Source organism: Nesoenas mayeri, assembly GCF_963082525.1.
Source record: "Nesoenas mayeri genome assembly, chromosome: 3".
Taxonomy (NCBI): Eukaryota; Metazoa; Chordata; class Aves; order Columbiformes; family Columbidae; genus Nesoenas; species Nesoenas mayeri.
In genome coordinates, this window is record NC_137544.1 from 1,614,164 (window position 1) to 1,626,728 (window position 12,565).

The following is a 12,565-nucleotide window of genomic DNA, read 5'->3' on the forward strand; positions in this document are numbered from 1 at the left end:
GGTGCCACACCCCCCTGCTCCACCTGGCGGGGAGGGGACGCGAACCGCGGTCCCGTGTCCCTTGGCTACGGCCCCTCATAGCGACGCCCAGGGCGTGCCGGGGGCGGGGGAGTTGACGCGGGCCCTCCCGCACCTCACTACCGCCCCCTGCTGGACGGTAGCGGCCCCCGGCAGAGCGGAGAGCGCCAACGCTCTCACCAAATCTCGCGAGAACTTCGGGCTGCTGCCGGGCACGGGGGGTGAAGTCTCGCGAGAGCGGGAGCGGCAGCGCGGTGAGGCGGCCCCGGGCCCGCCGCGCTCCGTCGCTCCGTCCGTATTTCCGCCGCCTCAACCGAGAGCGGCTGGCGCCGCCCCGGCTCGGCCCGCTCCGCCTCAGGCCGCCATGGAGGCGAATCCGCCGAAGCGGAAGGAAACGCGCAAGTCGCTGCGGATTAAAGTCATCTCCATGGGCAACGCGGAGGTGGGCAAGGTGAGGCACTGCCATTGGCGGGCGGGCAGTGGTGGGCAGGCCAGCTATCCAATGGGGAGCCGGATGCAAGCAGCCGCCCTCAAAGAGAGGCTGCGGATTGGTGGCTGTGCCGGCTGGCGGGAGCCAATCAAGGGCAGGTCGTGCCGTGTGGTGCGAGGCGGATGATTGGGGCGAGCGGATGATTGACAGCATGGGGGCGGGGCCGCGTGCCTAAATGCCGGCGTTTATTGGCTGCGTGGAAGGGGGCGGGTGTCATGGCGGCGACAGAGGTGTTTTCTGCCTGTCCCCATCTTATGGGCCCCTTTGAATTGCAGAAAGGCCGCAGTCGGTCTATCCAGATCACTCCTCCCAGTCTGGCTCTAATTGGAGTTTCCTCAGCAGTTGCTGTTCCTCCTGCTGTGCTGAATTACCCTTCTCTTCTATGGGATGTTGTTTCTTCTCCCAACCAGGTTCTGTTATGAAGAACTTCCCTTTTTTGTTTGCTGAATAAACCTAATCCTGTTTAACTGCTGACAGCATGAGGACTCTCTTGGGGCAGCCAAATGCCTCGCTCGGCAGTAACAAAATCCAGAAGGATCTTGCAGGACAGAGAGAGCGAGCAAATAAATGGCAGGTGACATTTATCCTTATGGCATTTATCTGTGCAGCCGGCTCCTCTGCTCTCCTTAAACAGTATCTCTGCCAGTCAGGGCCAAAACTGGGGCTGGAGGGACTCGGTGTGACCCTGAATGTGCTTCTTGTGCTGCTGAAATGTTCTTTGTGGTTTTGGGGGAGCTGACTGTCCCCAGGATCCTGAATAAACAGCTCCTCCAGCTGGCTGTTCTCTCTAGGGGAATAAACTGGATATTTGTGGCACTACGGCCTCCGGACAGGTAAGGAATAATTGACTCTCAGCGGCTGCAATCTTGGCTTTTTCTTTCTTTTGCAGAAAAAAAATGCTCCTGGTAGAGATTGGTGCTTTGATTGTGGGTTAATTAGTTAGGTTAGGGACTATGGGTAGAGTTCATGTGTTGCAGCCATCCAGCTGACCGAGGGCTGTCGGTGAATTTTGTGTTAATGTGATTATTACGGTGTGTGGTGCCATCCTGCTGAAACTCCCTTTTCCCTTCTTCCAGAGCTGCATTATAAAGCGCTATTGTGAGAAGAGGTTTGTTCCCAAATACCTGGCGACCATTGGTATCGACTACGGTGTCACAAAGTAAGTACCTTCGCGGTGAGGAGTCGCAAATGCCGGGAGAGTGGGATGAGCTGTATGGTTGCAGATGGCAGGAATGGGTCTGCCAGGGCTTGTAGTGATAAGACAAGGGGTGATGGTTTTAAACTAAAGGATGGAGATTCAGGCCGGACATGACGGAGAAATTGTTTGTGCTGAGGGTGGTGAGAGCCTGGCCCAGGTTGGCCAGAGAGGTGGTGGCTGAACCATCCCTGGAGACATCCCAGGCCAGGCTGGACGGGGCTCTGAGCAGCCTGAGCTGGTGCAGATGTCCCTGCTCATGGCAGGGGGGACACTGGGGGAGATTTAATGGTCCCTTCCCACCCAAACTGTTCTGTGATTTTCTGGCCATTAAACTGCAGCACTCAGAACTTTGTACTGATTTTCCTGTCCCCAGTCACCCAGCTCTTCAGTGGGAACACAGCCTGTGTGATGGCTGAGCTGGAGCCTTCACAAGTGTTTCCCTCTTCTCTTTCAGAGTGCAGGTCAGAGACCGAGAGATCAAGGTGAACATCTTTGACATGGCAGGGCACCCATTCTTCTATGAGGTACGGCAGACCCGTCTCAGAAGTGTTTGACACCCATCAGCTTTCCTGAGATCTGCCTGAATTGGGTCTGGTGGTGGGAAACTTGAAAATACGTTTCTTGAGAGCTTCCTCTGCTACAACACGCATCCCTCTTTCCTGCCACGGACACCTAATGTAGGGCAGCACTGGAAGAGAGGAGATTCAAGCCAGACATGAGGAAGAAATTGTTTGTGCTGAGGGTGGTGAGAGCCTGGCCCAGGTTGGCCAGAGAGGTGGTGGCTGAACCATCCCTGGAGACATCCCAGGCCAGGCTGGACGGGGCTCTGAGCAGCCTGAGCTGGTGCAGATGTCCCTGCTCATGGCAGGGGGGACTGGGGGAGCTGGGAAGGTCCCTTCCCACCCAAACCATCCTGTGATTCTATTCTATGACTCTGTACAAGCCCCAGAGGCTGCAACCTCACTCCGGCTGCTGTTTCAGACCCCCTGACACACACCTGCACAGACAGACGTTCTGCAGACCCCTCCAAGAGCCAGGCTTAGATATCTGGTCTGTGGGGTGGCTGCCCCCAATCGTCGCTCTGCCCCGCTGCCTCATGCACAGGGACGCACACATGCACACGTGCAAACGGGTCTCTCAGTTGACTCCCATACCTTCCAGTCTCCCCAAGAGTTGGCCACACCCTTGTGCCTCTGTGCTTCTTTCTGCGTGTGATGAACCTTTCATGGGCTGATCGCACTCCTGCGATGGGCCTGCGGGCAGCATGATCAGGTTGTTATTTGCTTTCTACCATCTGTCCTTTTCCTGTGATCTTCTGTTTCTGTGTAGATGAGATTTTTACTCCAGAACCAAATAGGTGCCAGGTGAATGATGATCTCTGAAATTTTCCGGGCCGTGTGCTCTTGCCCTGCATGTCACTGGTCCCAGCTCCCTGTCTTTGTACCCACAGGTGAGGAACGAGTTTTACAAGGACACACAGGGAGTCATCCTGGTCTACGATGTGGGACAAAAGGAATCTTTTGATGCCCTGGATGCGTGGCTGGCAGAGATGAAGCAGGAGCTGGGCCCTCACGGGAATATGGAGAACATCGTCTTCGTTGTCTGTGCAAACAAGGTGGGCTGTGCTGGGGAGCTGGGCTGTGGTCACATCCTCATCTCCAGCCCTTGGGGATCCTCGTGGTCCCAGCTTGTGCCCAAGCTCTTGAGTTCCAGCTGCAGCAAGGGAAATGTTGTTAAGTTGTAGGGAAGAGTTTCTAAGAGCCAGATCTGTGTGTGAGGAGCACTGGAGGCTCGTTTCCTAGAATCACAGAATCATTTTGGTTGGAAAAGACCCTCAATATCATCGAGTGCAACCGTTAACCCACCCCTGGCACTGCCCCATGTCCTGAGAACCTCATGTCCGTCTGTCCAACCCTCCAGGGATGGTGACTCCAGCACTGCCCTGGGCAGCCTGTTCCAATGCCCCACAGCCCTTTGGGGAAGAAATTGTTCCCTACATCCAACCTCAACCTCCCCTGGCGCAACTTGAGGCTGTTTCCTCTGCTCCTGGCGCTTGTTCCTGGGGAGCAGAGCCCGACCCCCCTGGCTCCAAGCTCCTTTCAGGCAGGTCAGAGATCCGAAGGTCTCCCCTCAGCTCCTGTTCTCCAGCTGAACCCCCCAGGTCCCTCAGCCGCTCCATCACACTTGTGCTCCAGCCCCTCACCAGCTCCATCCCCTTCTCTCCACTCGCTCCAGCACCTCCAGGCCTTTCTTGGCGTGAGGGGCCCAAAACTGCCCCCAGGATTTGCGGTTTGGCCTCCCCAGGTCCCAGCACAGGGACGGTCACTGCCCTGGGCCTGCTGGCCACACCAGTGCTGGGACCAGCCAGGATGCTGGTGGCCTCTTGGCCACCTGGGCACACGCTGCCTCATGTTCAGCCGCTGTCACCAACACCCCCAGGTCCTTTTCTGTTGGGCACTTTCCAGCTACTCTTCCCTGAGCCGTGGGCGTTCATGGGGTTGTTGTGACCCAGGTGCAGGACCCAGCACTTGGCCTTGTTGAACCTCATACAATTGGCCTCAGCCCATCAGCTGGTCCAGATCCCTCTGTATGGCCTTCCCACCATCCAGCAGATCAACACTCCCACCCAGTTTAGTGTCACCTGCAAACTCACTGAGGGTGCACTCGATCCCCTTGTTCAGATTACCGGTCGCCCCTGGGGCTGTGTTCCTCTCACTGCCGCTGCAGCCCCTGTCTGATCTCTGATCTCTGTGTTTTCTCCTTCTCTAGATCGACTGCGCGAAGCACCGCAGCGTGGATGAGAGCGAGGGGCGGCTCTGGGCAGAGAGCCGGGGCTTTCTGTACTTTGAGACATCAGCACAAACAGGAGAAGGAATCAACGAGATGTTTCAGGTGAGGTGGAATGAAGGTGCTGAGGGCACAGACACCACGCTTAGCCACGATTTAATGGCAGAATATTCCCTGAACTGCTTGGATCCCACAAAACCAATGGGCCCTCTGCCCCAGGGGTGTCTTCCCATGAAATGCCACCCTGAGAAACCCGTGGCTGTTTCTGAGCTGAGTCTGTCAGGGTCTGTCCTGAGCTGGCCTGAACTTTACATTGGTCAGAGCTGATGATCCCTCTTGCAGCTCTGGGAACATAAAGCAGAAATGCCCGTGTCACCTATATGGGTCTAACACTGAGCTAAAGTGGTTTTGAGGTAAATGTGGGGCCTGACCTTCTCCTCAGCTTGTCCTGTGGTCCTTGCAGGGACCAGATCCCCCCAAATTGGGGTATCTCAGCCCCGCCACAGCCCAGGCAGCAGGGAGTGAACATTCAGCAGTTGTGCAAATGCTCCCCTGTGCATTGGAGGGTGCGTCCGCAGCCAGCGAGGGCAGTGGGGTCTCCCATGCACTGTCACCACCTTTGGGGCCTGTTCTTTGAACATATTTTACTGAGCAGGACAGCAGCCCATCTCAGTTATATTTCATGGCAAAGAATTATTTCATGTGTACACTTTTTTCAGTTTCGAATCTGTTGTGTTTTACACTCTTCAGCGATTTCTTGGGTTTGGTTTTGATTATTTGGTTTCCTTCTCAAAAATGACATAGTGCATTTTGACATTACCCAGCAGAAATCTGTTTGGAGGTGGATTTTTCCCACTAACTCCTCCTTATGTCCTCAGACTTTCTACTCGGCCATCATTGACCTGTGTGACAACGGTGGGAAACGTCCCCCTTCCAGCACAGGGGTGGGTTTCACCAAAGAGCAGGCAGATGCCATCCGCAGGATCCGCAACAGCAAGGACAGCTGGGACATGCTGGGGGTCAAACCCGGAGCCACGAGGTGAGGGACAATTCAGCATTTTCCTGGCTGTCCCTGATCTCTCTGACCCTGCAGGCTGGTGGCATCTGTGTTCTTTTAGTGACCTGATAATTTCGCTTTGGTTTATATAGCAGCTGGGCACAGAATTGAGGCGATGCAAAATAAATCCTTGATCCTGAGCACCAAATTTCCCCTTTTAACAAAGAAGCCAGGCTGGAGGTGAGATGGGAATGATGAACATAACTTCAGCCTGCCTTCTGCCTCCAGCCTGAGCTGCCTCTGGTCACTCACTTACCAGACGTGTCCGGAGCGGCTCCAGCTTTACTTGCCTTGCTTTCCATGCCTGGAGAAGCTTTTTAGGCTGCTGCCCATGTTAGCAAAAAGGAGTTGATGTCACAGCTCTCCCACCTGGAAATGGTATTCCCACAAGACAAGCTTTCTCTTGTCTTCCTCACCAGGTGGAATTGGTCATTGCCTTATAAGAGGTTGGATATCAAATCTCCCAGTTCTGCTGTATGAATTGGGCAGCTAAAAGAAACTCCTAGAGCTGCACCTTGTGTTCTTTCTGAAACATGAGGACTACAAGAAAGGCCGTGAGGTGCTGGAGCGAGTGGAGAGAAGGGAATGGAGCTGGTGAGGGGCTGGAGCACAAGTGTGATGGAGCGGCTGAGGGACCTGGGGGGTTCAGCTGGAGAACAGGAGCTGAGGGGAGACCTTCGGATCTCTGACCTGCCTGAAAGGAGCTTGGAGCCAGGGGGGTCGGGCTCTGCTCCCCAGGAACAAGTGCCAGGAGCAGAAGAAATGGCCTCAAGTTGCGCCAGGGGAGCTTGAGGTTGGATGTGGGGAACAATTTCTTCCCCAAAGGGCTGTGGGGCATTGGAACAGGCTGCCCAGGGCAGTGCTGGAGTCACCATCCCTGGAGGGTTGGACAGACGGACATGAGGTTCTCAGGGACATGGGGCAGTGCCAGTGTGAGGTTAACAGTTGGACTCGGTCTTGAGGGCCTTTTCCAACCAAAATGTTTCTGTCATTCTATGACTACCCGTGTGTACTCCTTGCAGAGGGGCTGGAGGGTGGAGTTTTGGATACCATACACCATTCAGGACTCGCACATCCTCTTGCTGGCTCTCTGAAATGTAGGTGTCAAGTCCAACCCCTCCTCCAGCCCATTCCCATCCACGGGGAGGGTGCAGCAGCTCCGCAGGGCAGTTTTGCTGTGATCACCAGGACAGACGGACTTGCCTCCCTCTCCGCACAGCCTGCAGCCGAAGTTGAGATGTCTGCCTGGCCCAGACACCCGAGGCTTCAGGGGCTGAAGTGATTTGCAAGGTCCTCGCCCAGAGCGTGTAGGCGGTTTGATGTGAAGCTGAGTCAGGGTGCGTGTGCCCCCACACTGTCTCCCGGCTTTTTGCTTTCATGGTGCCAGAGTCTCAGCAACCAAGGCACGTGTCACAGGCACGTGTCTGTGATGGGAACATCCGTGGTGGCACAGTCCTGTGAGGAGAGGCTGGATCTGCCCCAGGAGAAGGATTTTCCCCCATTGCTTATAGAATCACAAAATGTTTTAGGACTTGTCAGAGCAACAACACTTCCAGAGACTCAGTGTTTTGGTGAGAGCGAGTTAAACCTTCAAGGAGGTTTAAACCCTGGGAAACTTGGCTGAAACCTCAGCAATCGCTTCTCACCCAGAGCAGGTGATGCAGCACTTTCAGTTTTCCAGTCTCTAAATTTTTCAAGAGTTTGCTGGTTTTCCCCCCTTCCTTATATTTGCTTTGGCATCGTTCCTTCTTGCCAACGCGCTGAAGACGCGGGGGATGAACCCGGATCCCTGGTCCTGGCTGCCTTGCTAGCACTGCTCAGGGTTGCTGTGGACGAGCTCTCGTGCCTGCGGCACCGATCGCCTGCACTGATCTTGCTGAAATGCTTTCAGGAACCGCGTTCGCCTTAGCACCGGTGACACACGTGTTAGCAGAACTGCCTGTGTGCTGCTGAAAAACAGGCTCTTTCCCCATAGCACAAATATTTCACTTGTTTTGGAGCAGAGGTGTTCAATGCTGAGTGTGGAGGTGGGTCATTGGGGAGCCAAAATGTGCAGCACCCCATGGACTACTCAGTTGTAGGAGATAATGAAGCTGGTAATGCTGGTTTTCATCAAATCACAGGGTGGTTTGGGTTGAAGGGACTTTCAAATCTCATCCAGTGCCAGCCCTGTCATGAGCAGGGACATCTGCACCAGCTCAGGTTGCTCAGACCCCGTCCAGCCTGGCCTGGGATGTCTCCAGGGATGGTTCAGCCACCACCTCTCTGGCCAACCTGGGCCAGGCTCTCACCACCCTCAGCACAAACAGTTTCTGCCTCATATCTGGCCTGAATCTCCCTCCTTTAGTTTAAAACCATCACCCCTTGTCCTGTCGCAACAGGCCCTGCTCAAAAGTCTGTCCCCATCTTTCTTATAGGCCCCTTCTAAGCACAGAACATCTCTTCTTGTGTTGTGTCTCCTAGGGACGAAGTGAACAAAGCCTACCGCAAGCTGGCCGTGCTGCTCCACCCCGACAAGTGTGTGGCTCCCGGCAGCGAAGACGCCTTCAAAGCCGTGGTGAACGCCCGGACCGCGCTCCTCAAAAACATCAAGTAGGGAACAAGAGCCACTCGGAGCTGGAAACCTTCCCCTCTTCCCAGCCAGCTCCCCAGCAGCCTCATGGCCGTGGGGCACCACTCTCCTCCTCACATGGACACCAATGCTCCCTGCAGCAACTGTGGTGGCTTGCAAAGGGGACTCCAGAGCTTTCTCTGCATCGGTAGCCTCAGGTTCTAGTTGGTGTTAAGTGCAGGAAGCAGCGATGTCCCCACCTCCCCAGCTGTGTGTCACCTCCTGGGTGTCAGCAGCAGGGAGGGGTTTGGATGTGCTGTTCTAAGCTGTGGGTGCAGCAAGGGCAGAGCAAAATCTGACCTGAGAGCCTTGGTGTGGTGGGAGGAGGATGCCTGGGAGGGGAGGGGAGGGGAGGGGGTTGTCAGTCTGTCTGGGTGATTCTAGAGCTGCCCGTGCCAAAAAAACGCACAGGCACTGCCAAGCGCCGTGGTGTTTCAGCTCCTTGATCAAACCTGGCTCCTTCCAGCAGACACCCAGTGATGCTGCGGTGAGGAAAAGGGGGTTTGCTTGAGGAAACCTCTCTGGCCCTGCAGGGAGAAACTGTCTCCAAGTGTGTCCTTTTCCTTCTCTCCGCTCTGCTCCCCCTCCCCTGGGCCAGTCTCATTCCCCAAGCGTCACCCACCCCACGGAGCTGCGTGGGTGCCTGTGATCTCCCTGCTCGCTTGGCCCCGTGATGCTCTCAAGTGAGGCGAGTGATGGAGAGGACGCATTCTCCCCCAACCCTCTCTTCTCATCGCCCTGCATTGCTGGTTGCGTTTCGGGTTGGGGATCAGCAGATGGGTGCGAGTTGCTCCTTCCTCATCACAACTGGCGTTTTCTTTGAACAGTCTTGATTTAGAGGGGGAGTGTTGCCACTCACCCCAACAAGTGCTTGTTGAGGCTCAAGATCTGGCCGTCGTGTTCCTGAGGCGGTCAGAGCTGTGATGTCTGCCAGGCTCTTCAGGGAGACCAAACTGGAGGTTCCTCAGGCTTCTGTGGTTTTGTCAGCACCCAGTTTTGTCTTGTTGCTGCGCTGTGAGTTTGGCAGGGAAGGGCAGGACACTGAGCTACAAAATCCTTTCCCCACCGCACAGGTACCCTGTTTAAAAGCGTTTTCTCCTATGGTCGGTGCAATATTTTTTTTTAATTTATTTTCACTTCAAGGCAGCTTTTTTATGTTTTATAAAGCAACAGTAGACACCCCTTTCCTTTTTGGCAGCAAGCGTTAAGGGACTTTAAAACCAGCATCACTTTGCTCTGGTTTTTTGTGCTGAGTTACTGAGAAGAAGAAAACTGTCCTGCTGGGAGGCACTTTTTGTTCCTCTGGTGTAGAAATAACCAAGGGGAAATGTTTCTACAAGATGTTAATGTTTAAAATAGCTCCATTTTTCCTCTTCCAGGCCGGGGAGATCAGCAAGACGGACTGTGGCGATTTACACTTGACACGGTCTTGTTCCACATATTTTGTAACATTGCAGAGTTCACTGGAAACTTCCCCACTTGTCTGGTAGAGGAAATCACTTAATCCTGGGTTTAAACCTCTTTGTCTGTATTATTTTTTACCTCTGAGGAGGGTAAATAGCCCTGTTGCTGGATGGTGCACTTCACTTTGAGGGTGAAACCTCAGTACCTGGAGTGGTTTTGAGGCTTCCACGGTTCCTGCTGCTCAGGGGCTCTCCAGGCCCCTCATGCTGTGCATGGTCCCTCCTGTTTTGCTCCTCAGGTGACTCTGGCCACCGGTCTTGGGGTTTCTTTGTCTGTTTACAGAGCTGACGGGATGTTCAGAGACAATTGCACACGTGTGTCACGTCTAGCGATGCCGGTGACCTTCTAAGTTGTGTTATTTTTATAAATTAAACCCCTCTTTGGAACAAAGGAAGCCCTGTGAGCCATCCTCCTGCTTGCTGTTAATGTTTAATTGCCCTTTGACTCCTTTCTCTCCTGAGCTGGGTCTGACCGAGGCTGGTGGTGAAGAGCTGCCCTGGAGGGGGATGATGGAGGTTATGAATCAACTCTGCAGGAGCGGGAGCTGGATCAGGAACCAAGGGAGCAGTCCCAGGGGGATGTGAGGTGGGATTCACCGAGCTGCGGTGGGGCCTGGTGCTGGGCAGGGGATGCAGAGGGGGAGAATCATTGATTCACAGGATGGTTTGGGTTGAAGGGACCTCCAAAGCCCATCCAGTGCCCCCCCTGCCATGAGCAGGGACACCTTCACCAGCTCAGGCTGCTCAGAGCCCTGTCCAGCCTGGCCTGGGATGTCTCCAGGGATGGTTCAGCCACCACCTCTCTGGCCAACCTGGGCCAGGGTTTTACTACCCATCAGAGCTCCGTACGCACACATCTCACCAACAGCCCTGTTTGGGTGATGATTCCTCCAGCTCCATCAGCTCCCTCCAGCACCCGCCACCGTCCAGGCTGTGAGTCCTACGTCCTCTTCCGTCACACAAAGAGCAAGCCCTGCTCCTGGAGTGTCCATCTGGCCACAAAGCCTCCAGGATCTGAATCCCAAATGAAGGGACATTCTGCAGCCAGAAACGCAGCCAGGAGCCACCTCTGAAGATCTCTGGGAATGCAAATCCTCCCTCCCGTGCCCAGAGGCTCTGCCTGCGCTCCGCCTGCCTCCTGGTGCTCGGCAGAGCTGGCTGGTGGGGAGGACGTGAGGATTTCTGGTCTGGCCCTGTGCCTGAGAGCCACGTTCTGCTCCTTGCTGCTGTTCCAGGCTCCTGCTCCCTTTAGCACATCCACACAGGGCCTGGGGAACAAACCCTCTGCTGAGATGAGGCTTCACGAACCAGTGCTGGGTCCCCTTGCCGACCTTCAGACCCATTTAGGTATTAATTACTGCACAGAAGCAATTACTTCCCCGGTGAAGCAACCGTGAGGGCCTCTCATTGAGGAAACCCAGGAGTGCGGTGACTCCGGCCATGCAGCAGCTCCGTGGTTGTCGGAGCGGAGCCAGCGTGGTTGTCGCTCGGAACCGCAGCTGGTTTTCCAGATCCAGGGAAACAGGTGATGGCTGAAACATGAGGAAGAGGAGCGGGGAACTTTCTGAAGAGGTTTCAGTGTGGTATTAGTCAGCATGGGGGTGATTATAGTCTGGAGAACAGGAGTCTAAGGGGAGACCTTCTGATCTCTGCAACTGGCTGAAAGGAGCTTGGAGCCAGGGGGGTCGGGCTCTGCTCCCCAGGAACAAGCGCCAGGAGCAGAGGAAACGGCCTCAAGTTGCGCCAGGGGAGGTTGAGGTTGGATGTGGGGAACAATTTCTTCCCCAAAGGGCTGTGGGGCATTGGAACAGGCTGCCCAGGGCAGTGCTGGAGTCACCAGCCCTGGAGGGTTGGAGAGATGGAGATGGGGTTCTCAGGGATGGGGGTCAGTGCCAGGGGTGGGGTAATACATGGACTCGGTGATCTTGAGGGCCTTTTCTAACCAAAATGTTTCTGTGATTTGGGCAGCGCAGGCAAAGGGGGATGTGCTGGAAGGGAACCCTTCGGTTTCTCTGTTCCAACTGGTGGCTGTGACCTCAGGGAGGACCATGGGGTGAGTTAGGCTGGCAGGTTATTTGGGTGAATGTCCCAGCACCCCCGTCACCTCCTGGGGATGGGGTCCCCAGCACCCAGCGAGGCCGTTGGTTCAAGGTACGTGGGTCCCTGTGGGGAGCTGGGAGCTGCCATGGAGAGGGGTTGGAGGGGCACCGGGGTGATGATGAGGATGGAGAGGGGAGCAGGAAAGCAGCACTGGGACCGAGGGAGTGGCGCCAAACCAGCCGCCGGCACCGAGAGGGTTACAGGGGGCGGAGACGCGCCGGGACGCGCCGGTACCGGCACAGCCGGCGGTGGGTGCGCGGCCCCGGGGAAGCCCTGCCCGCTCCATCCCCCGCCACCCCCGGAGCCGCTGCCATGGCCCCGGAGCCGCCGCTGCTTCAGCCCCGGCCCCGGGGAGGCGGCGGGGGCGGCGGGACAGGGCGGCCCCGGCCGTAGGGAGCGGGGGAGGCGCTCCGGGCTCCGGAGGATGCTGCCGGCGACCGGGGGAGGCGAAACGCATCGTTCCCAGGGCTGCGACAGGTGGGATCTTCACCCCCTCACCCCACCACCCACCTCGGTCCTTCTCCATCCATCCCTGCGGAACGGAGCGGCTGGGAAAGGGGGAAAAAGAGGGGGAGCGGGGGGGATCGCCCCCCGAAGCGGCTGCCCTCGAAGGAGGAGCGGGGAGGCATCGCGACATCTTTCTGGCTCTGCCACGTTTCGGTTGCAACCTGGCAAGTGCGCAAGGGCTGGGGAGGGAGAGCTGGCAGGGATCGCTGGGCTCCCGGCCTCCCCACGCCACGCCGGGCTTGATTTATCCTTATTCCCTTTTTCTCTCCTTCGGCCGCTCCTCGGCACGCAGCCGGATTTGGGGTTACGGCTGCAGGAGAAGGGGAGAGGCCTC

General features: G+C 56.1%; 1 protein-coding gene across 1 annotated transcript; it reads left to right on the forward strand.

Annotated features, from left to right (window-relative positions):
• The first annotated feature begins 288 nt into the window (after positions 1 to 288).
• Positions 289 to 8,243, forward strand: DNAJC27 (DnaJ heat shock protein family (Hsp40) member C27). Its single transcript, XM_080341944.1, has 7 exons — positions 289 to 469; positions 1,585 to 1,667; positions 2,161 to 2,230; positions 3,157 to 3,321; positions 4,476 to 4,598; positions 5,372 to 5,532; positions 8,014 to 8,243. Exons 1-7 carry the CDS (start codon positions 383 to 385, stop codon positions 8,144 to 8,146), a joined length of 822 nt encoding a protein of 273 aa, XP_080198070.1. The 5' UTR covers positions 289 to 382; the 3' UTR covers positions 8,147 to 8,243.
• Positions 8,244 to 12,565: the final 4,322 nt, after the last annotated feature.